The following is a 24,983-nucleotide window of genomic DNA, read 5'->3' on the forward strand; positions in this document are numbered from 1 at the left end:
AAAAAAAAAAAAAAAAAAAGGAAAACAAAGTGTGCGACATAAGGATATTGTTCTGTGAAGTTTTCTTTCAATTATTCACAAATATATTTGGTATGTACTGGGTTACAAAATAAAGCATTTCTATGGAACAGGGTCAAAAAATTTTTTTTAAGTTACTGTAGTTGATCTTAACACTGTCAGCCACCAAAGTCATCTGCTTTGTGGGACAAAGGAAAGACCATTCTTCACTTTTAACCCAAAAGGCATAAAACTAAATTTGAAGTCTGTATCAGTGCCTTAAGATATATACAGAAGTAAAGCATTTTGTCTCCTCAAGTAAAAATCTTGAAATAGGAAAAAATCCTATTTCCCTCACTTAGTTGAAGCTTTTTAGTATCAGATTGCTTAAGGGCAAAAGCCACTGCTTGCTACATGGCTTTGGAAATGGAAACTGCTATCTTGGTAGAGAAGTGTTTACCTTGTCACATCTGTTCTCGAAGAGACAGCAAATTCTTTTACCAAAAGAGACACAAGGGTCCAAAGACTTTGGGACTGAGAAGGACCATCAAATAGGAATCCCACTCTTACGATCCTGACGCCTTACAGACTCATCAAACAGTTTAACAAAATCAGTGGTTACAAAGCTCATTTTCTTTTCTCTGAATTGTCCATTTAGACTTAGTGCTGACATGACATGTGACCAGGCTGTTTTCATGACAAATCTGTATTAGCAATCCAAAGAGAAAAGAGCTGTGCATGATCTGTGAAATGAAAACCCCTTGCAGGTCTATGAACACAATCAAGATAAATTTATGAAGGCTGTGGCCAAGAATCTCTCTAAACAATATACAAAGAGTCCTGATTTGAAGATCTGTGTGAAAAAGAAGGATTCTAGGTTAGTTTTGGCAATAATAAAATCTACCTTGGGCCGGGCGCAGTGGCTCACGCCTGTAATCCCAGTTACTTTGGGAGGCCGAGGTGGGCGGATCATGAGGTCAGGAGACCAAGACCACGGTGAAACCCGTCTCTAAGAAAAATACAAAAAATTAGCTGGGTGCAGTGGCGAGGGCCTGTAGTCCCAGCTACTTGGGAGGCTGAGGCAGAAGAATGGTGTGAACCCAGGAGGCGGAGCTTGCAGTGAGCCCAGACTGCACCACTGCACTCCAGCCTGGGCAACAGAGAGAGACTCTGTCTCAAAAATAAATAAATAAATAAATCTACCATTGTATCCTTGTAACTGCAGACATCTGAGTAAGACCCAGAAGAGAACTGCCATGATACAATATTTTGGAATTACCTATGGGCTTTTTATTTCATTTTTTGAAAAAGAGTCTTGCTCTGTCACTCAGGCTGGAGCAGTGGCATGATTACAACTCACTCAAGCCTTGACCTCCCACGCTCAAATGATCCTCCCACCTCAGCCTCTTGAGTAGCTGGGACTACAGGTGCATGCCACCATGCCAAGCTATTTTTTGTAGAGACGGGGGTCTCACTGTTACCCAGGCTGGTCTTGAACTCCTGGGCTCAAGATATCCTCCTGCCTCAGCCCCGCAAAGTGCTGGGATTGTAAGTGTAAGCCACTGCACCTGGCCACTAGGGGCTTTTTAAAGCGTAAACGCCAGGGCCCCACCTCAGCACCATGCTGGCAAAAGGAGGGCGCAGCTTGTTCTCACATCCAACCACTGGGCAAAGAAATGTTTGTGTGCCTACTATGTACAAGTCATTCCACTAGGGCTGCTGAAACATTCAGTAAATATTTACTGAGCTGAATCAAGAAAGTGGTGGCACCATATCTATTGGTAACAACCGTTCACAGCTACTGTGGTGACGGGAATCCAGCAATGGATGCTGACTGAGTACTAGGAAAGGCTCCTTACCATGAATAGTGTCTCAGCTGGGCCCAGGAGGATGAGGAAGAATTTTCATAGGCAGGGTATGACCAATGGGAACAAAAGCAATCTCAGAAAAGCAAGGAGTGGTGTGGGTGGGCACTTGGCAGGAGTGAGTGAGAGGGAAACTGCGCAAGAGGTGATGGCTAGATTATCAAGAGCCATGAGGGCTGCAAGAACACGTGGGTCCTGAGCATGTAAGACTGGCTCAGGTCTATACTTATGAGTGGGGATCCTAGGAACCTGTGGGAGATGAATGAGGTCAGGGGTCTGAGAGCAGAGCCCTACTGGGAACTTTCATAATACAACAAGCAGGAAAGCATGCCCAGGAGGACTGTGGAAATGGCAAGGAAGGAGAACACGCTGCACCCCCGAGGGGGAAGGAAAGAACTCCGGAAGGAGAGGAAGAAGATACAGGGGACTTGGAGCATCAGGACAGTGCTGGGCAGACAGCAGGTATTCGGGAACTGTTTGCTGAATGGAAAGACCATTAGTGAGCCTGGCAAAAAGTTTGAGCGGAGTCAAGGAGGAAGCCAGGATCCAGAGAGGAAGGGAGGGAAGGCTGATGAGAAAGTCCCAGCAGTGGCTGCAGGCAACTGAAGGTGTCTGTCGTGAAGGGAGAGGGAGAAGGCGCACAGGAAGCTGAGGGGAAAACAAAGCAGAGAGGAGGTGAGTGGGGAAAAGAGCCCACTAGCAGACCAGGGAAAGAAAGAGTGGGTAAAAGGAATCTGAAGAGATGAAAAGAAGGGAGAAATACTAGAAAAAGCTTTCAGGAGTCCTGAGAGAATATAAAGCAAACAGGCAGAAGGACACACTACTCTCTTTGGCAGAGGGGCAGATACAACGAAACTGTGAGGCACAGGACGGGGAAGTTGAAGTTCATTTTCTTAGTCCAAAGGGCTCAAATGATACATCAAAGGGCACAGAAGCCTTTTGGTCTCTCAGCCAGGCCTGCCTTTATTTTCCCACCGTACAAAGTCAGTTTAAGAGACAACTCACTTACACCCATGGCAGTAACTAAATCACTCCCAACACTATTTCTACTAATAACCTTAAGAAAGCACCCCCACCCCAGGCAGAAATATTAATCACTAAGCCATTCTGCTTCATAAGAAGAGAGCTACATGTATATTATCTAGAACCAAATGCTTTCTCTTCTTAATTTGAAAAGCAGGGCTGGGCGCAGTGGCTCATGCCTGTAATCTCAACACTTTGGGAGGCCAAGGCAGGTGGATCACTTGAGGTCAGGAGTTGGAGACCAGCCTGGCCAATAAGGTAAAACCTCAACTCTACTAAAAATACAAACAACAACAAAAAAATCAGCCAGCCATAATGGCAAGCATCTGTAATCCCAGCTACTCAGGAGGCTGAGGCAGGAGAATCGCTTGAACCTGGGAGGCAGAGGTTGTGGTGAGCTGAGATGGCGCCACTGCACTCCAGCCTAGGCAACAAGAGCAAAACTCTGTCTCAAACAAACAAACAAACAAACAAAAAAAACAACGAAACTGCTTGGGGTAGCTTACTATGCTGTGAGCTGATGTATTTACAAACATATCAAGAACTTAAACTGTAAGCAAAGTAAATGTATACTATAAATTAGACTAACAGCACTGTTCTTTCCTTTTGAATGGAACTTTTAAGAAATTAATCTCAGGCCAGGCATGGTGGCTCATGCCTATAATCCTAGCACTTTGGAAGGACGAGGCGGGTGGATCACGTAAGTCCAGGAGTTCGAGATCAGCCTAGGCAACATGGTGAAAACCTGTCTCTACAAAAACAATATAAAAATAAGCTGGGCATGACAGTGTGTGCCTGTAGTCCCAGTTACTCAGGAGGCTGAGGTGGGAGGATCACCTGAGCCTGAGGTGGTCAAGGCTGCAGTGAGCCATGATCATACCACCCACCACACTCTAGCCTGGGAGACAGAGTGAGACCCTGTCTCCAAAAAAGGAAAAAAAAAAAAAAAAACTTAATTTCAGAGTTAATTTGCTACAGGGTTCTAAACACACAACCCTAACAGTTCCACTGAAAAGAGTCGACCAAATCAGTCTCTTAGAACTATTAATACTACTACTCTAAGATGGATTAAAGATGAGAAGGAGCAAGAATGAAGAGCTTAAAATAACATTTAAAAAAATTATTCTAAATACTCCTATTGTCATATGAATTCACATTATTTTTTTAAAAATCGACCGGGCGTGGTGGCTCAAGCCTGTAATCCCAGCACTTTGGGAGGCCGAGACGGGGCGGCATCACCGAGGTCCAGGAGGTCGAGACCATCCTGGCGTAACATGGTGAACCCCGTCTTACCTAAAAAACGATAACAAAACTAGGCCGGGCGACGTGGCGGCGGCCTGCTAGCCCCAGCTCCGGGAGGCTGAGACAGGGAGAATGGTGTGAGACCCGGGAGGCAGAGGCTGTGCAGTGAGCTGAGATCCGGCCACTGCACTCCGAGCCTGCGCGTGCCAGACGCGCGACTCCGTCTCGAAAAAAAAAAACATAAGAAAAATAAAAAATAAATAAAATCACCTAACCCTCAGCTAATTCTTATCAGTTAAAACAAATGAATTTACAGATTCCTAATTTTATGATACATGGATCCCCTGGTTCTAATATTTTTTAATTTCTCACATTTCTGCATTCCCACTAAGAATTCCCTTAGGATTTTAATATTATTAACATCAAAAAGTTTCCTTTCTAGTAGAGACAAGAAAGGGGCTGAAGCTGTCCTAGGTAAGCCACTTCTGTTTTGTTTTTTTTTTTTCAGAGATGGAGACTCGCTATGTCACCCAGGCTGGAGTGCATTGCAACCTCCACCTCCCAGGTTCATGTGATTCTCCCACCTAGGCCTCCTGAGTAACTGGGACTATAGGCGTGCACCACCACGCCCGGCTAATTTTTGTATTGTTAGTAGAAACGGGGTTTTGCCATGTTGACCACACTGGTGTCGAACTCCTGACCTCAGGTGATCCATCTGCCTCCGCCTCCCAAAGTGCTGGGATTATACATGGCCCAGCGGCCACTTCTTTTTTATCTCCACATTTTTTCACTCTCTATCTGACATTACTTCACACTGGTCTAAAAAATCAAAATGATCTTATTAAGCTAAGTTAAAGGTATTTAAAAAAATTGAGGTCTTTGTACTTTTAAAAGGTATTGCTTTTTTTTTAAATTTAGGGTTTTTTTTTTGAGATGGAGTCTCGCTCTGTTGCCCAGGCTGGAGTGCAGTGGGGCAATCTCGGCTCACTGCAACCTCCGCCTACCAGGTCCAAGCAGTTCTCCCGCCTCAGCCTCCTGAGTAGCTAGGATTACAGGTATGCGCCACCACGCCCAGTTAATTTTTGTATTTTTAGTACAGACGGGGTTTCACCATGTTGGTCAGGCTGGTCTCGAACTCCTGACCTCATGATGTGCCCGCGTCAGCCTCCCAAAGTGCTGGGATTACAGGCATGAGCCACCGTGCCCAGTCAAATCTGGATTTTAATTTCTTCCCTCCCAAGGATGAGAAGGTATTGCTTTTATTTACTCAAATAGAAGCACTTTTTATAAGGCATATACCTAGGTAACAGAAGCCAGATTTACACAGTAATTTCTAATGTAATTTGTAGATAAAAATACTAAAACTGAAAGTAAAGAACATTACTCCTTCTACATGTAAATAACAGAATTCAATCTAAAAGACCAGACCCTAAAAAAAATTTAAGTTAAATCTAAGTAGTTTTACCCATCCAAATAGTTGTCCAAGATCAGGACTTGAAAGAAAGACAAAAATTGATAAAATCATTTCACTTCTTGCTCACTGAAGAGAAAACTGAGCCTGAGATAGATGTTCACTAACGTGATTCATCCAAAGTGGCTTTACACAAAACAAAACATTAGGCTGGGCATGGTGGCTCATGCCTGTAATCCTAGTACTTTGGAAGGTCAAGGTGGAAGGACTGCTTGAGCCCAGGAGTTCAAGATCAGCCTGGAAAACATGAGGAGACCCCCATCGCCACAAAAAAAATTTTAAAACTAGCCAGGTGTGGTAGCGCACACCTGTAGTCCCAGATATTTGGGAGGCTGAGCAGGGAGGAGTGCTTAAGCCCATGAGTTCACAGCTTCTGTGAGCCATGACAGCACCACTGCACTCCTGCCTAGGCAACTGAGCAAGACCCTGTCTCAAAAAAAAAAATTAAATTAGCAAATATTTCAACTTAAAAGAGTATTCTAAGGCTTGTAAGTCATTAAGTCCAAGTTACTGGAGTTAAAATTCAAAGTCTTCAATTCAAGCACCAATCAGAGATTTGGAAAAAAACACAAGACCTCGACTTATTATTTATTTATTTATTTTTGCTTTTCTTCCTGCTAGAAATCTAAAATTGCTTTATAGCTAAGATCATATCATGGCATGTACTTGAAAAAAACATCTTCTAGATAAAAAGAGAAGGAACACTGCTCTTCTCTGTTCCTGATTCAAAAGAAGATTAGGACTGGGCGTGGTGGCTCACACCTATAATCCCAGCACTTTGGGAGGCTGAGGCGGGTGGATCACCCGAGGTCAGGAGTTTGAGACCAGCCTAGCCAATATGGCGAAACCCCATCTCTACTAAAAATACAAAAATTAGCTGGGCGAACTGGCGGGTGCCTGTAATCCCAGCTACTCAGGAGGCTGAAGCAGGAGAATCACTTGAACCTGGGAGGTGGAGGCTGCAGTGAGCCAAGATCACGCCACTGCACTCCAGCCTGGGTGAGAGTGAGACTCTGTCTCAAAAAAAAAAGAGAAGACTAGGTCCTAGCTGCTCCTGGATATATTTAGCAAAGTCTCACAGAACCTCTGCTCTATCTTCTGAGAGAGCACACATGGTCAGGAGCCAACAGCCCGACAACCACGCCCTGGGGTTCCACTCCTTCTCTGCCTCTTACTAGCTGTGTTCTTTGGACAAGTGACTATCTTTCTGTGTGCCAATTTTTCCATCTGAAAAGTGGAGATAATAATACCTACTAAAATAGGCCAGGCGTGGTGGCTCACGCCTGGAATCCCAGCACTTTGGAAGGTCGAGGCAGGTAGATCACCTGAGGTCAGCAATTCGAGACCAGCCTGACCAGCATGGAGAAACCCCATCTCTACTAAAAATACAAAACTAGCAGGTTGTGGTGGCACATGCCTATAATCTCAGCTACTAGGGAGGCTGAGGCAGGAGAATCGTTTGAACCCGGGACACGGAGGTTGCGGTCAGCCGAGATTGTGCCACTGCACTCTATCTTGGGCAACAAGAGCAGAACTCCCTCTCAAAAAACAATAAACAATAAAAAAATAAAATGGGAGAAAGAAGCCATTTACGCGCACATTAACTTTTGTACACATCAAGTTTCTCTCTACATAACTAATCCAGCAAATTAGTTCATATTCTTTAGCTTTATAGCATCTAGGAAAGAAGAGGCAAATACTATCTCCATTGTACAGATAATTGTGATTTACTTGTGGCACAATTTAATGGTTTAACATAAATAAAACACCTCACATACTTCCCAGTACTTGCCATTATTATTGTATTTAAGAGAAAAGGTTAACTTTTAGAAATGAATTGTAAGTAACTTTTAAATCTCTCTTAGAATTAAAACAAAATTCCTCACAAAGTTCAAGTTATAAGAAAAAGAATTATTAATCAGCCAGGTTAACAAAAAAAAGGAGAAGAAAGAGAATCCTGGCCGGGCCCAGTGGAGGAGGGTAAGAGGCCAGGAGTTCAAGACCAGCCTGGGCAACATAGTGAGACCCTGTCTCTACAAAAAATTTAAAAAATTAGCCAGGTTTGGTGGCACACGCCTATAGTCCCAGCACCTCAGGAGGCTGAGGTGGGAGGATCACTTGAGCCCCGGAGGTTGAGGCTGCAGTGAACCATGATCATTCCAGGGCACTCAGCTTAGGCAACAGAGGGAGACCCTGTCAGAAAGAAAAGAAAGGGAGGAAGGAAAGGAGGGAGGGAAGAAGGAAGGGAGGGAGAAAGGAAGAGAGGAAGGAGGGGAAGGGAAGAAAAGGAAAGGGGAGGGGAGAGGAGGGGAGGGGAAGGGAGGGGAGCAAGAGGGAAGGAAGGAAGGGAATTCTCGCCAGGTATGGTGGCTCAAGTCTGTAATCCCAGCATTCTGGGGAGGCTGAGGTGGGAGGACCGCTTGAGCCCAGAAGTTCACGACCAGCCTGGGCCATATAGTGAGACATCGTCTCTACAAAAAAAAAAAAGACCTTAAAAAAATTAATCCAGCGTGGTAGCATGTGCCTGTAGTTCCAGCTACTTGGGAGGCTGAGGTAGGAGTACTGCTTGAGCCTGGGAGGTAGAGGTTGTGGTGAGCTCAGATCACGCCACTGCACTCCAGCCTGGTTGACAGAGCTTATTCATTCAGGGAAAACATAGGAAATGGTTTCTCTTACATAACTTAGTTTCAAGGAAACTGATCTCATGGCCCTACCTCAGAATTAAAAGAAAACATTTTCATTAGTAATGTTATTAATAAAATATTTTATTGTCTAAACTATTAATATAATTAAAATGAATTGTTTTATTTTCCCTTTTATACACAATCATCAAAAAGCAGCCAAATGTCCCTAAACTTCATTTTTTGCTGCTACAAACATCATCATTTATTCCAGTAGTGAAAACTTAATTATTTGGGGCTTAACTTTCCATTTTAAAAGATTTTTCCCTCTGCCTTTTCCTTCTCTAGGTCTCTCATCATTCACTTGTCCTTGTTGCTTGTTAATACTACCGCCAGGAAGCACAGCGCAATGCAACACAGCACAGGACAGGACAGGACCGCACAGCACAGCACAGCACAGCACAGGACAACACAGGATAGGACAGGACAGGACCGCACAGCACAACATAGGATAGGACAGGACAGGACCGCACAGCACAGCACAGCACACCACAGGACAACACAGGATAGGACAGGACAGCGTAACACAGCACAGTACAACATAGGATAGGACAGGACAGCACAGCACAGCACAGCACAGCACAGCACAACACAGGATAGGACAAGACAGCGTAACACAGCACAGGACAACACAGGATAGGACAGGACAGCGTAACACAGCACAGTACAGCATAGGACAGGACAGGACAGGACAGCACAGCACAGCACAGCACAACACAGGATAGGACAAGACAGCGTAACACAGCACAGGACAACACAGGATAGGACAGGACAGCGTAACACAGCACAGTACAACATAGGATAGGACAGGACAGCACAGCACAGCACAGCACAGCACAACACAGGATAGGACAAGACAGCGTAACACAGCACAGGACAACACAGGATAGGACAGGACAGCGTAACACAGCACAGTACAGCATAGGACAGGACAGGACAGCACAGCACAGCACAGCACAGCACAACACAGGATAGGACAAGACAGCGTAACACAGCACAGGACAACACAGGATAGGACAGGACAGCGTAACACAGCACAGTACAACATAGGATAGGACAGGACAGCACAGCACAGCACAGCACAACACAGGATAGGACAAGACAGCGTAACACAGCACAGGACAACACAGGATAGGACAGGACAGCGTAACACAGCACAGTACAACATAGGATAGGACAGGACAGCACAGCACAGCACAGCACAACACAGGATAGGACAAGACAGCGTAACACAGCACAGGACAACACAGGATAGGACAAGACAGCGTAACACAGCACAGGACAACACAGGATAGGACAGGACAGCACAGCACAGCACAGCACAACACAGGATAGGACAAGACAGCGTAACACAGCACAGGACAACACAGGATAGGACAGGACAGCGTAACACAGCACAGTACAGCATAGGATAGGACAGGACAGGACAGGACTGCACAGCACAGCACAGGACAGCACAGCAGGCTATTCTGGTCAATGTTCAGTAAGCAAGGCTGAAACTAACGGTTATAACACCCCATTAGGTGATCTACCAGTGAGTTCAGACAGAAACTACCAGTAATGACTTTAAATGAGAAGAAAGACAATCTAGCCCTTCCTTCAGATGATGATTACGGAGTGGCTCAACAACTGAATTTCTTTGGACAAGTAAGGACAAGCTAGAGAACCCAGGAGGTTGAGTAACAAGACATTGTTTTCTTCTGTGAGCCCAATGCATAGATTTTAGAAAGAGAGTAAAGGTCATTTTGCACCAAAAAAAAAAAAAAAACCAAATAAAAAAATAAAAAACAACACTACAATATCTGCCTTACTTAAGAGATCAGAAATGTTAATTATTTAAAAGGATGACAGTTTCTTTCTTTAACGAAGAGATAAAAGCAAGAAAAAGATGGCAATTGCTACTGCTATTCTCAGGCTTCAAAACTGGCAGATACAGGAAAAACATGTTAATACAGAGAGTTAGACCTACCATACCCTTGACTGAAATGAACATCATATAGCAGGACTTACATACAGACACAAGTAAGGAAATACTGATGCCAACACCATTAAAGTAATCTTTGCATATTCTTTTAATGAACAGTCTTACAGTTCAAAAGAATGGAAACTCAATTACTATTACAGGGTTTTATCATTAGATATTCATGGTAGCCTCTAATCTTGTTTTCTTTCATCCCTGAGATTCCCCAACTATTACATTAAACAAGCTCAATTACCTTGCTGATAATTATAATTTTATATCTATATCTATATCTATCTCTATCTATATATATATATATATATATTTTTTTTTTTTTCTGAAACAGAGTCTTGCTCTGTCACCCAGGCTGGAGTAAACTGGGGCAATCTCAGCTCACTGCAACCTCTGCCTCCTGGGTTCAAGCGATTCTCCTGCCTCAGCCTCCTGAGTAGCTGGGATTACAGGCGCGCACCACCACACCCGGCTAATTTTTTGTATTTTAGTAGAGACGGCATTTCACCATGTGGCCAGGACCGTCTCGAACTCCTGACCTTGTGATCTGCCCGCCTCGGCCTACCAAAGGGCTGGGATTACAGGTATAAGCCACCTCGCTCGGCCAGGAAAATATTAAAGGAGGAAAAACAGCTATAGAAACTCAGGTCTCCACACAGAAGGATTCTATTCTGCACTTGTTCACTGTCTCTGAATGAATGTTACCTCCACGAAAGTTCCCAATTTTTCCCCCTTGGGGGAGTTACTTTGAATTGCTGGCAAAGACAGACTGGATATAGGTCAAATCTTATTATCAGGAACTAATTAAGTACAAACTATTTGGGTGTGGACAAATTCTACTGTGAGTTATGAGGCTAGGGCTCTTTGTTGTTGAGGCTTTTCTCTTAGTGTGACAACCGTTAAGGATCAAAATCTCTAGGTGCATAACTTAATAGCAGCATTACTTTACATTGGTTCCCTTTCACCAGCATAAAGCAGCCTTCCAATTGCACAGAAAATTGATCCTCAGTCTGCATACTGAAGCACTCTTTCAGGAAATCGAAAATTGTAAAAAAGTTCAAGAACACCCACCTCCCCTTCCCTCTCACCATAAGAGCTCTTTTCAGAACAAAATAATGAAAAGTAAAAACACTGAAAAATGGGATTTTGCATACACATACCTTACATATTTTACATGCTTAAAGTTTCTCTTAAAAGGCATTTGAGGCCGGGCGCGGTGGCTCAAGCCTGTAATCCCAGCACTTTGGGAGGCCGAGACAGGCGGATCACGAGGTCAGGAGATCGAGACCATCCTGGCTAACATGGTGAAACCCCGTCTCTACTAAAAAATACAAAAAATTAGCCAGGCGAGGTGGCAGGTGCCTGTAGTCCCAGCTACTCGGGAGGCTGAGGCAGAAGAATGGCGTGAACCTGGGAGGCGGAGCTTGCAGTGAGCTGAGATCCGGCCACTGCACTCCAGCCTGGGCAACAGAGCCAGACTCCGTCTCAAAAAAAAAAAAAAAAAGGCATTTGAATTGAAGCAACAAAATACGTTTATCTTAAGGACAATTCATGGTTTATAAACTAGCAGAAAAGAAGTTGGCTGCTGAAATACAAAACAGGGAGTTCAAACATAGGCTTTCAAAGAGCCACAAAATTTCTAACAAATACAAATCAGTGTGTGCATGTATGACTATGTGCAGATATGTACTGTTTTGCTGGGGAGAGGGTACACAGTTTCCTCAAAGAGGTCCTGATTTGGAAAAAGAAAGGTTAAACCATCGTAATCAAGTAAGGTCATTTAAAATTATTCTTTAAGTAAATGTAATTACACAGCAGATACTGGGTTATTTCACTGAAGCAGTGAAAACAAGACTATGTGGCCACACGTCCTACCTCTGTGTCCCAGGAATCCTGAAAGACAGGGTTTCTGCTACTCCTTTTGGTCTGGGGGGGAAGATGGTTGTCTTCTTCGTTGCCATTCCTTCTCCTTTTCCTGAAATTAAATCACATGGAGAACTGATGTTTTGGACACTTGAATTGCAAATCGTAACAACATATACCATCCTGGCTAACACGGTGAAACCCCGTCTCTACTAAAAACTACAAAAAACTAGCCGGGCGAGGTGGCGGGCGCCTGTAGTCCCAACTACTCGGGAGACTGAGGCAGGAGAATGGCGTAAACCCGGGAGGCAGAGCTTGCAGTGAGCTGAGATCCGGCCACTGCACTCCAGCCTGGGCGACAGAGCGAGACTCCGACTCAAAAAAAAAAAAAAACCACATATAAATTTGCCCTCTCACCTGAGAAAACATAATTCACCATATGATATCCCGATAGGTTATTGATTGCAAGTACACCATCACGGGACACTAAGCGCAAAAATACAAGATAGCAGCAGGAAGGTCAAGCTTAAATTAGTAAAACTCATTTCTAAAAAGAGGCTTAACAATTTTAAATGTCTGTTGGGACTAAAACAAGAACAGGAAGAGGTTAATGACTAAGCTTTCAACCTAATTAAGGTTTTCTTCTTTCTATACTCCCTGAAATTACAATTCCGAGTTACCTAATTGTACTCCCTTCCATATGACAACATTTGAAATAAGAGTGGCTGTCTTTGCCTATTTGCCCTGAAAACCCTTATAAAGGTACCTCTTGGTCACATTAACCTGATTATTCTGGCAACACTAGTTGGTATTATGATATAACAATTACTTCACTAGATTGTTACTATGAGATTATAGCATAAGCTGCTTAAAATTTCCAGGTTTAAAGAAAAATCACACATCTTTCTTAGGCAAGTGTTCTCAGATGTGCAAGAAAGACCAAATTTGTATGTACTCTATTTAAGAATTATGTGCTGTCAAAACGATTTCTGAACCCGTTAGAAAACATAAATAAATTAAAGGAGGTAAAATTTTAAGTCAAATTGCCCGGAACTGTACTGTCCAATATGGTAGCCACTAGCCACCTATGATTATTTACATTTAAATTAACTAAAATTAACCATCCAGTTTCTAGGTCACAGCAGCCCTGTTTCTAGTGCTCAGTGGCCACGTGTAGCTAGTGGCTACTGCGCTGACCAGCACAGATAAAGGACATTCCTGTCACTGCAGAACATTCTCCCCAGCAGCACAGGCTAGAGGTCTGTATGTACGTGGCAGCAGCACCTATTAAAAAACCCTTCAAGTTTCAGCTTTCTATAGATAAGAGACAAAAGGCTAGTGTGGACACACAGCTTTTGGAAAGCATGTACAATTGGAGGATATAGTGTCTTCTATATAATTATACACTTTCTATAAGAGTAGGGTGGCTTACAGTGGCAGGTCTTTAATCCTAAAGGTTTTGAGTTGAGGTCTGAATATTGGAGAAAATAAATGATCACCCTGAGCTCAATTCTCTGTACTCTGCAACATTCTGAATAGGTCTAACTTTAAGAATGAGTATGGATCTCAGCTTCAGTTTGGAATAATAAAAAGTGTGTGGTTCTGATAAAGCTTCAACCATCCTGCACTGGGCTATGTAGTTTACCTCATTCTAAGACATCATTTCTGCTCCCTACCTTTCTCTTAGGAGATCACATCTTAGCTGCACATTACTCTGAAGTAGATGGAGGTTAAAAAAAAAAAGATGAATACCAGGTTTTAATAATCACTAAACAGACGTGCTTTTATCATAAATCTGAATCAAGAAACTGCTAATTTCATCCTAATATGATCAGAGAATTTGCGTGGGAGTGTTCTGCAGAGGCAAAGCAACGTCCGCTGGGAGGCCAGTTGACACCCAAAGAGAAACTCATCGAATAAGTAGCAGCTGCTGGTCCTCACACACTCATTTTATCAGCGTGCCAACAGCTGATTGGGCTTTGGGCTGCTGAGTCACTCTAACCAAACTTATGAGCCAGATCAAAATTTGCTATCTCCTCATTTATAATGGGGAATAGATCTTTCCAGGGCCAAGACTATGAATGTCAAGGAGGTTGCATGGCAGAGGAAGTGTAAGAACAAAAAAAGATGAGCTTGTTTTGTGGATTTCAACTAATCTCCGGGAGAGTCACATGAAATATCCCTGCCTCATAAATTACTTGATCTCTCAAAGTACCAGAATAATCTCTTTGGCCTGCTGGTGGCCTTCTCCTTTGGATGGTACCAGATTAAGAAAGAGTTCTACCTGTTATTTGCCTTTTTCTAGGCTCTTAGCAGATCTCATCCTTGAAACATTCTTCTTTCAATAATGGTGTTAACAACTGGCAAGATTACAGCTTCATGCTCATCCCTATCGGTTCAATCAATCAGATTACGGTTTTTGGCATTAATGCCACAGACCAGGTTATAATTTTAGCAGGCACCCCTACAACTGATTATATTCTCCCCTAACCTTCTAGGTGCAGATTACCGGTTAGCATCTGCTACTTCTAAAGATGGCTGATTCCATCACATTGCATCATTTCATTTCTCTCCAACCTTCCTGTCATCTCCTAGAGACTGGGCATAGAAATAATCTTAAGAGTATGGGCTGGGCACAGTGACCGACACCTGTAATCCCAGCACTTTGGGAGGCCGAGGCAGGCTAGATGACTTGAGGTCAGGAGTTCGAAACCAGCCTGGCCCACATGGGGAAACCCGTCTCTACTAAAAATACAAAACAGCAGGGCGTGGTGGCGCGTGCCTGTAATCCCAGCTACTTGGGAGGTTGAGGCAGGAGAACTGCTTCAACCCAGGAGGTGGAGGTTGCAGTGAGCCGAGGTTGAGGTTGCACCACTGCACTCCAGCCTGGCCAACACAGCGAGACTCCGTCTCAAAACAAACAAAAACAGTATGGAAACTAGTGATTTTCAAACTTTATTTTTAAAAGTAACAGAACTCTTTCTTACTGTTAAAAAAATACTCTCTATATAAGAGAGAAAGGATCTGTGGAAGCAGGGACTCCCAGTCTGGTGAGGTGGCTCACATCTGTAATCCCAGCACTTTGGGAGGCCAAGGCGGGTGGATTCCTTGAGCCCAGGAGTTCAAGACCAGTCTGGGCAATATGGTGAAACCCCATCTCTACCAAAAACACAAAGGTTAGCTGGGTATGATAGCTTACATCTGTGGTCCAGTTAGGAGGCTGACGTGGGAGCATTACCTGAGCCTGGGAGGTTGAGGCTGCAGTGAGGCATGACGGGGCCACTGCACTCCAGCCTGGTCGCCAGAGTTAGACTCTGTCCATCAATCAGTCAATCAACCAACCAATCAATCAACAAGCAGGGACTCCCTCACCACACACCCACCTCTCTGCGGCTATCCAATCTACTGAAAAACCATCATTTTTTTTTTTTTTTTGAGATGAAGTTTCGCTCTTGTTGCCCAGGTTGGAGTGCAGTGATCTCGGCTCACCGCAACCTCCACCTTCCGGGTTCAAGCGATTCTGCCTTAGCCTCTCAAGTAACTGGGATTAAGGCGCCCGCCACCAGGCCAGACTAAGTTTTTTGAATTTTTAGTAGAGACGGAGTTTCACCGTGTTGGCCAGGGTGATCTCGAACTCCTGACCTCAGGTAATCCACCGGCCTCGGCCTCCCAAAGTGCTGGGATCACAGGCGTGAGCCGCCACGCCCAGCCAAAAAACTACCATCTTAGACCATCCTAGAGCTGGCAGAGCTTGGCCCATCAGACTCCATTAAACACTGGCAAGAAAAGCCTGTCCAAATCAAATAACTTACTTAAAACATGTTGAGATTATTTGTGTACTAGATAAAAGGAATCTACAACCAGTATAAATGCATTCAGATTAGTTGTGTACAGTAGAATTTTTATTTGTAGGAAATATTTAGTTTTTTTTCAGATGTGAGACACCCCAAGAGAACACCGTAAGTATAAACTGGGTTTGGGAAAGAATCATGCAGCAGTCGGGTCAGGTTCACCATATCTAAAGCGCTTGTTCCTAATTCCCATAGCATGTCTGTAATGGGGCCCCCAATTTCAAATTTAGTCCACTCTTCTTTTCTATACAAAGAGAGGCTTTATGCTCCACTTGCTCCATGACCCAAATCAATAATCCCATGCAGCAGCTTGGGGAACCCGAGGTTTTCACCATGGGACCAAATAAACTCAGGATACTTTTGAGAACTTCTATCCCGTGAAATAACTATTTCAGAGAAGGATCCTTGTGGAAAGACCGTAACATGAAGAGCATTCTGAGGTAACCCTTCCCAACTTTCTCCTCCACACATTCTTGCAGAGGAAATTAAGAGGGAGAAAAAAATTAAGAAATCCCAACTTAGTCCGGACTCTAGGAGTACATGTCAAGCACAGAACCCTTAATTTAATACCCAGGTCCCGAGGCCAGGCTCCCTTGGGAAGGCAGCGAGTGAGTGCATCGCGATAAAATCCTACCTCCCGCCTTCGGAGTCAAACGGCCCCGCATCCAAACAGTTTAGAATCCAGCTTGTTCTTAATGCTACAGTCAAGAGAGGATCTATAACCCACCTTGGTCATCTGCCCTTCTATGTTCACAACCGTTCATAGCACAAGTTCTTCGGTCTAACCTAATCTTTCCCTGCTGCGGGGTTAAGCCCAACCTTTCTTTCTGACCTTGGGGAGCCGGCAGCTCCCCGCCCGGTGCCCTCACAAAAGCCTGAGGGGGCTCCCTCTCCAAGATGAGACGTTTCTCCCATCCCCCCACCCTCCTAAATTTAGGACAGGGAAGCTTTAGGGCCACCGTCTCTCTTCCGGGACCGATCACACTTCGTTCCAAATAGGAAAAGATAGGGGGGTAAAAAGATGGAGGGGCGGGAGACCTGGACCCCGGAGAGTCACCTTCCAGCTACCCACAGGAACCAAGCATCCGAACACTCGCGCATCCCTCTCCCCTCCTCCCCTGGCCCGCAGTGCACCCCACAGGGAGCCCTGCCGGGTCCACACTTGCTCCGACCCCCATTTCGCGCGCCCCCTCGGCTCCATCTCCCAGATCCTCAGGCGACGAGTGGAAAGGGGGTCCCTTCCCTCTCACCTGGGACGGAGGCGCTCGCTCATGGCAGCTGGCGGAGGGAAGTTACGCGGCGCCGCTCCGCGAGAAGAGGGAACAGAGGGGGTTGTGTTTCGGCGGCCGCCACGCCCACCCCCTCGGGCCTTGGCTCTCGCAGCCGCTCGGGTGGACGCAGCCGGTGGCGAGTACCCCTCAGTCGGACCCGTACCACGGCTACTTCCGGCGTCTGCTCCGCGCCCCCCCATGTCGCTGCCGCCGTGGTACCGCCCTCTCGCGGCTGCGCAGTGGCACGATCCCAACCGCGCCGACCGGTAACCCCGCCCACGGGAAGAGGCGGGCTCGGAGGGGGAGGAGCGACTAGGAGCTTCTGGGAGAAAGGACCTCCCCTGGGGTGGCGGAAGCACTCGCCTGTTCACAGCCAACGGAGGGTACGGTATGAAAGTCAAGCCAGGTTTCAAATAAACTCAATTATGTCATAATAATATCATACAAGTATTTGAGTTGAATCCGTGTGAGGTAACATTTTTTAAAAATAGGCGGACCTATCCGGCAGTGGTGCAGACGGCCTGACGCGGTTCCCTGGCCGGGGGTTGGGCAGGCGCTTGGGGGGCTTCCCTGGGGGGGCTTGTCGCCGGGGCCGCCTGGGCTTTCGGGTCTTCCGAGATGAGGACGGTCGTCTGAGGTGAGCTCACAAGGGCGGGGTTGTCTTCCGCGGCCCACGTTCTAGGTCTGGGGAAGACTGTCCTGAGCGGAGAGGGGAGGGAATCGGGTGCCGGCGGGGGGTATCGGGTGCCGAGGCCGGAGGAGGGTCTTTCTGGAACCGCAGGAGGTGCCCCTCGGTGGGGTTGCGGGAACGCCGGGCCGACCCCATCCACTTCGGTGGCAGAATCAGAACAGCTTTCAGGGAAAGAAAGGGTGCGGGGAGGTGGGCGGCCAGAGGAGGGAAAGGTGGCTGGAGAGCGCCGGAGGTGAGGGTGAGGATCAGTGGAACTGTTGAGGTCCTCCTTGAGCCCAGAGGCTTGGGAGGTCTTAACTCTCTGCTTTCCGGAACCTGTGTTTGTATTTGGTTCAGTACCGTGCCGCATTTACTCATTACGCGTGCTGCCAAGTCACCTGTCTCATCGTGTCTTACACAGGCTGACATTCACGTTTCATTCTGCCACGCTCGGGAACGGTGATCGGGGAAGAATGGGGATCCGGGAGAAGCACCCGCAAAACTAGCATCCTCCTAGAGGAGCTCGGGTAAGTAAACAGCCAGCCACATATAGACATTACCGTGGGAATGTACCGAGATGTTTCAAGTAGGATTGAGTGTGAGGTGGAGTGGAGGCAGAAGCGTCTAGCAGGTGTCAAGCCCTTTCTAACGTTATTAGCCGAAGGTCCATGGACTGGCTTCATTTGTATTTTTGTAAATAAACAGTCTGTGGCTTTCATCCTATTGTTAGTGTGTACCTCCAAACAAAGTAAGACTGATGGCTCACGCCTGTAATCCCAGCAGGCCGCCTGTAATCCCAGCAGGCCGGGCGCAGTGGCTCACGCCTGTAATCCTAGCACTTTGGGAGACCGAGGCGGGTGGATCACCTGAGGTCAGGAGTTCAAGACCAGCCTGGCCAACATGGTGAAACCCCGTCTCTACTAAAAATACTAAAATTAGCCAGGCGTGGTGGCGCAGGCCCGTAATCCCAGTAATCCCAGCCACTCGGGAGGCTGAGGCGGGAGAATCGCTTGAACCTGGGAGGCTGAGGTTGCAGTGAGCCGAGATCGTGCCACTGCACTCCAGCTTGAGTGACAGACAGAGCGAGACTCCATCTCAAAAAAAAAAAGACCGAACAACAACAAAGTAAGAATGATTACTGTAATCTGTTGGCAGAAAACAGTTTTGTTTTGAATGACTTCATACAGGATAAGGTGGGTTGGTTGCTTTAATGAATGGGTTGGTCAAAATTGTGTCTGTTTTGTGAATGGTTTCAGTCACCTTTTTTAATCTCTTTGGTGGTCAGAGATATTACCAGTTGTAGTACTGAATAATATTTAATCGTTTAAAGAATTCAGTAAGCAAATATTGTATGCCAGGCTCAGTGCTAGGTTTTTACATACAGCTGTGTGCAGGATAGATAGGTTTCTTGCCCTCTGGAACTTTATAGAAAGAATAAGAAATGTAGAAAGGAAATACCTTTCAACTAAACATCAGAATTAAACATTTTCTTTTCTGGACTCTAAAGAATAACGGGTACAAATATACATGGTATAAATGTTTTTTAAAATTTTTTACATGGTATATATTTAACAAAGATGTCAAACTAATTTGCCAGTAATCTGTTGTACTAGAAACTATAAGTAGGCCAGGAGTGGTGGCTCACACCTGTAATCCCAGTACTTTGGGAGGCCAGGGCGCAGGGCGGATCCACCACACGCTCCAGGAGATCAAGGGACCATCCTGGCCAACATGGTGAACACCCCGTCTCTACTAAAATACAAAAATTAGCTGGGCGTGGTGGCGTGTGCCTGTAGTCCCAGCTACTTGGGAGGCTGAGGCAGGACAATCGCTTGAACCCGGGAAATGGAGGTTTCAGTGAGCCAACACTGCACTCCAGCCTGGTGACAGAGTGAGACTCCGTCTCAAAAAAAAAAAAAAAAACTATAAGTGAAAAACAGGGCTGTGTTCTTACCATGTATATATTTGTGTATTATACATACATTTTATGTATATCTGTGTGTGTGTATATATATGCATATTACTAAATGTTAGTAGAGCTTCATTTCTCATTCTTAGATTGTGGGAATTCTAGTATTTTCTAATATTTTCTTCTTACACCCTAGTGGATATTCCATATATCACTTTGGAAACCTGTGCTGTAATCAATAACCTTTGGCCGGGCGCAGGTGTGGTAGCTCACACGTGTAATCCCAGCACTTTAGGAGGCTGAGGCGGGTGGATTGCCAGAGCTCAGGAGTTCAAGACCAGTCTGGGCAACACAGACACCGTGAAACCCCGCCTTTACTAAAATACAAAAAATTAGCCAGGCGTGGTAGCATGCCCCTGTAGTCCCAGGTACTTGGGAGGCTGAGATAAGAGAATTGCTTAATGCTGGGAGGCCGAGTTTGCAGTGAGCAGATATTGTGCCACTGCACTCCAGGCTGGGTGACAGAGTGAGACTCTGTCTCCAGAATAAATAAATAAATAACCTTTGGTTCCTGGCCTAAGTTTTTTATTCTTTACCATTCTGTCCTTGAATAACGTATTTATGGGTTTTTAAACAATTTTTTATCCTCATATAATGACTAGTTGACTTGCTGTAACCTTAAGTAGCAAACATCTAGCTTGTTCCAAATGAATTTAAAAGATACAACACACAAGTAAAATATTGATGTTTACAAACTATGTGCTTCTCATAATCTCACATTTACGTTTTTCAGGAATAGGATGAGTGATAATCCACCCAGAATGGAAGTGTGTCCTTATTGTAAGAAGCCATTTAAACGATTAAAATCCCACTTGCCATACTGTAAGATGATAGGATCAACCATACCTACTGATCAAAAAGTTCATCAGTCCAAGCCAGCTACACTCCCACGTGCTAAAAAAATGAAAGGGCCAATCAAAGATTTAATTAAAGCTAAAGGGAAAGAGTCAGAGACAGAGAATGAAGAAAGAAATTCTAAGTTGATGATGGACAAACCCGAACAGACAGTGAAGACCTTTCCACTACCAGCTGTTGGTTTGGAAAGAGCAACTACCACAAAGGCAGATAAAGACATCAAGAATCCAATCCAACCATCCTTCAAAATGTTAAAAAATACTAAGCCAAAGACTACTTTCAAAGAAGAAACCAAGGCTCAGTTTTATGCATCAGAGAAAACCTCTCCTAAAACAGAACTTGCCAAAGATTTGTCTAAATTTGGAGAAAGTCAACGTAATCCTTCAGAAGCTGGAGCGTCTTTACTGGTTGGCTCGATAGAACCTTCTTTGTCAAATCAAGATAGAAAATATTCCTCAGCTGTACCTAATGATGTACAAACTACCTCTGGTGACCTGAAATTGGACAAAATTGATCCCCAAAGACAGGAACTTCTAGTAAAATTACTAGACGTGCCTACTGGTGATTGTCATATTTCTCCAAAGAATGTCAGTGATGAGGTTAAAAGGGTAAGAATGTCATTATTAAGCAATGAGAGAGATTCCAAAGGCAGGGATCACCTCTCAGGAGTCCCTATTGATGTTACAGTTACTGAGACTCCAGAAAAGAACCCAGAATCACTCATTTTAAGCCTTAAAATGAGCTCACTGGGTAAAATCCAAGTCATGGAGAAACAAGAGAAAGGACTTACTCTTGGAGTAGAGACGTGTGGGAGCAAAGGAAATGCAGAGAAAAGTGTGTCTGCAACAGAAAAGCAGGAACGGACTGTCATGAGCCATGGCTGTGAGAATTTCAACACCAATGATTCAGTCACAGAAAAGAAGTCTCAAGGAGAAGGATCACATTTAAGTTTGTTCATTCCAAGGGAGACAACTTATGAGTTTCATTCTGTATCGCAGTCAAGTAGTCAAAGTCTTGCTTCTCTAGCTACAAAATTTCTTCAAGAAAAGAAAGCAGAAGCCTGGAATCATAATCGTGTCCCTGATGTAAAGGCATTAATGGAGAGTCCCGAGGGACAGGTGTCTCCGGACCCCAAATCTGATAGTCAGCTCCAAGCATCACACACTAGGTGCCAGAGTCCTTTATGTTCAGACCAGCGTCACACTCCTCAGAGCCCCCTCACCAATCACGCTGCAGCTGCTGGCAGGAAGACCCTTCTCAGCTGTGTGGGACTGGAGTGGTTTCCAGAGCTCTATCCTGGTTACCTTGGACTAGGGGTGTTGCCAGGGAAGCCTCAGCGTTGGAATGCAATGGCCCAGAAGCCACAAATTACGACTCCCCAGGGGGAAAGACTCTCACAAGGTAAGCAAGCTTCTTTTCAATTGCCGTCTGTCCCATCCAAAATGCTCTCTCTGCCTTTTGAATGTATAAGGGTCAAGATACTAACATTTTCAGTCATTTAGTTTATTTTCACCTAGGCATGCCACTAGACTGCACATAAAGTCTTGAAAGAGGCTGGGTGCAGTGGTTCACACTTGTAATCTAAGCACTTTGGGAGGCAGAGGCCAAGGCAGGTGAATCACTTGATTTCAGGAGTCGAGACCAGCCTGGGCAACATGGCGAAACTCCATCTCTACTAAGAATACAAAAAATGTGCTGGGTGTGGTGGCGCACCTGTAGTCCCAGCTATTTGAGAGGCTGAAGTGGGAGGATCACCTGAGCCCTGGAAGTCAGGGCTGCAATGAGCCGGGTATGTGCCACTTCACTGCAGCCTGGGCGACGGGAGTGAGACCCTATCTCAAAAAAAAAAAAAAAAAAATTGGCCTGAAAACATTACTTCTTGCTTCAGGGTCAGTAGTGGTGGTTTATCCCTCTCTTTTTCTCTCCCCTAAGAGTTGAAGATTACACTAGGGCAGGCTGGCGATAATGAAAGCAGCTGAGTTTCTGCATTGAGAAGAGGCATGTCCGGTAGAAACTGGATGGGTAAACAGACTCGAGAAAAACATAAAGACTTCAAAATTCAACTAGATAGAATGAGCACTGTGTTCAGAATCCAGTCAGGACCAGGCTGTACAAGAAATAGGTTCTAAGTTTACAGGACAAGAAATGGGTTCTAGGTTTCAGGCAAATGCAACATCTAGGAATTTAGAGTAGCAAAGTAGGACGCAGGTGGTAGGACACAGGTAAAACTAGCCAGGTAAGAAGGGCAAGCAAGGCAGATAAGTGGAAGTGGAGGCTCAGGAAATGAACAGTGACGATCAAGGACCAGAAATAGAGGATGTGACCAAAAACAAAAGAAAAAATGTAGGCCACAAAGACTAGGACGCAAGAGTAAAACCAGTGATTGAGCCTGGAAACAGGAGAGATGAGGTAAGAGGGACTTGGGGCGAAAGACTGAACATTGAAACTCACCTTGATTATGAATCAGACTCTTCAGAAGCTTCCTAGAAGCTCCTTGCTGATGGCTGGAATAGGTTAACAGGAAGGAAGACCAAGGCCCAACGAGCTAGGAAGTTCCTGACAGTCATTTGAAATATCTTTGCTTTTCTCTGCTGAATCTCATTTTTAGTTACTAGACCACCTCTCTAGTTAAAATACATAACATTTCTTAAGCTTTTCTAGGGGCAGGGTTATTGTAAGGTAGCATACCTCTCTTGTGTAGTGGTCATTGGTGCTTTCATGCTTATTTTGACAGGAGACCTGTAACAACTCAGAATAGGTTTGCAAGAGAAAAACTGATATTATCTGTTCCTAAAGGGAAATCGTTTTCTCCTCTGGTAGATTTTGCAAATGATGTCATATTCACTAAACCTCTATTTGCCTGGTCTCAATAATGGATGTGTACTAAGAGCAGAACATTGCTAGCCCAAAGCTACATTTTCTTTAACTACCTTCTATAAACAGGCCTAACGTCTAGACTTTTTTGTACAAAGTTGTAGTCACAAAGTCAAGCCCCTTCTCCATAATAAACACATTTTGGCCGGGCGTAGTGGCTCAAGCCTGTAATCCCAGCACTTTGGGAGGCCGAGACGGGCGGATCACGAGGTCAGGAGATCGAGACCATCCTGGCTAACACGGTGAAACCCCGTCTCTACTAAAAAATATAAAAAACTAGCCAGGCGAGGTGGTAGCGCCTGTAGTCCCAGCTACTCGGAGGCTGAGGCAGGAGAATGGCGTGAACCCGGGAGGCGGAGCTTGCAGTGAGCCGAGGTCGCGCCACTGCACTCCAGCCTGGGCCACAGAGAGAGACTCTGTCTCAAAAAAGAAAGAAAAACAAAACAAAACCAAAAAAAAACCACATTTAATTATGTTAACATTTGTGTTGCTTTGTGGTTTTCAGAGTGCCTCTATCTGTATTTTTATTCTGGCCACACAACTCTGAGAGGTGGGCAGAGTGAATTTATCCCTATTTTGTAGATGATGAAACAGGCACAGAGAGAATAAGTGGTTTGTCCAACTTTGTGTTGCCAATAAATAGTAGAGCTGCAAGGAGAACCTAGTTTCCTGAGGCCTAGTTTAATCCTTTCCACTAAATCATGTTGTAGAAAATACACCATAACTAAAACCACGTTTGTTATAGTGCCATTCTTTTCTGTGTGAGGGTTTTTGTTTTTTTCTTTGTTTTTTGAGACGGAGTTTCGCTCTTGTTGCCCAGGCTGGAGTGCAATGGCGCAATCTCGGCTCACCTCTGCCTCCTGGGTTCAAGCGATTCTCCTGCCTCAGCCTCCCAAGTAGCTAGGACTACAGGTGTGCGACACCACGCCTGGCTAATTTTGTATTTTTAGTAGAGATGGGGTTTCTCCATGTTGGTCAGGCTGGTCTCGAACTCGTGACCTCAGGTGATCTGCCCACCTCAACCTCCCAAAGTGCTGGGATTACAGGCGTGAACCACTGTGCCCGCCTTCTGTGTGTTTTTCAATTGCAGATGCACACACTCCCCCCATGATAAATCTCTCTAGCAAGCTGAAGGACTTGTGTATTTTCTGTACTATATTTTATAGTGCTTAGGAATATCCCTGATACACACTTTTCGTTTTAGAGGAAAAAAAGGGAGGGACCTGACGTTTATCTGCAATGACTATGACTATCATTATGCTAGATACATTATCTCATTTAGCCCTCTTAACAGCTCGGAGGTGACACCACTGTCCCACCCTCTCATTCCTCATAAGGAATCTGAGCTTCAGACATCTTTTTTTTTTTTTTTTTTTTTT

The 24,983-nt window shown here is 45.0% G+C and overlaps 2 protein-coding genes across 14 annotated transcripts in view; one reads left to right on the forward strand and one right to left on the reverse strand.

The window, feature by feature from the left end:
- VCF1 (VCP nuclear cofactor family member 1) overlaps positions 1–17,532 on the reverse strand; it is a 29,175-nt gene extending 11,643 nt beyond the window's left edge. For 2 of the 4 annotated variants that reach the window (XM_017884621.1, XM_017884620.1), the window contains exons 1-2: positions 17,216–17,532; positions 12,127–12,226 (exon numbers count right to left, since the gene is read on the reverse strand). In XM_017884621.1, coding sequence (XP_017740110.1) covers positions 12,127–12,226; positions 17,216–17,436 — 321 coding nt within the window. In that variant the 5' untranslated portion in view covers positions 17,437–17,532. Of the gene's footprint in view, positions 1–12,126; positions 12,227–12,794; positions 12,876–17,215 lie in introns of those variants that run through there. The other 2 variants (XM_017884622.1, XM_017884623.1) reach the window with 2 other exon arrangements.
- MTNAP1 (mitochondrial nucleoid associated protein 1) overlaps positions 17,363–24,983 on the forward strand; it is an 18,433-nt gene continuing 10,812 nt past the window's right edge. For 6 of the 10 annotated variants that reach the window (XR_001887766.1, XM_017884616.1, XM_017884610.1 and 3 more), the window contains exons 1-3: positions 17,771–17,873; positions 18,328–18,433; positions 20,609–22,131. Coding sequence is in view for 8 of the 10 variants with exons in the window: in XM_017884616.1 (XP_017740105.1) it covers positions 20,616–22,131 (1,516 nt within the window). In the remaining 2 variants the exon portion in view is untranslated. The other 4 variants (XM_017884617.1, XM_017884611.1, XR_001887767.1 and 1 more) reach the window with 3 other exon arrangements.

Source organism: Rhinopithecus bieti, unplaced genomic scaffold (genome assembly GCF_001698545.2).
Source record: "Rhinopithecus bieti isolate Rb0 unplaced genomic scaffold, ASM169854v2 scaffold_13400, whole genome shotgun sequence".
NCBI lineage: Eukaryota > Metazoa > Chordata > Mammalia > Primates > Cercopithecidae > Rhinopithecus > Rhinopithecus bieti.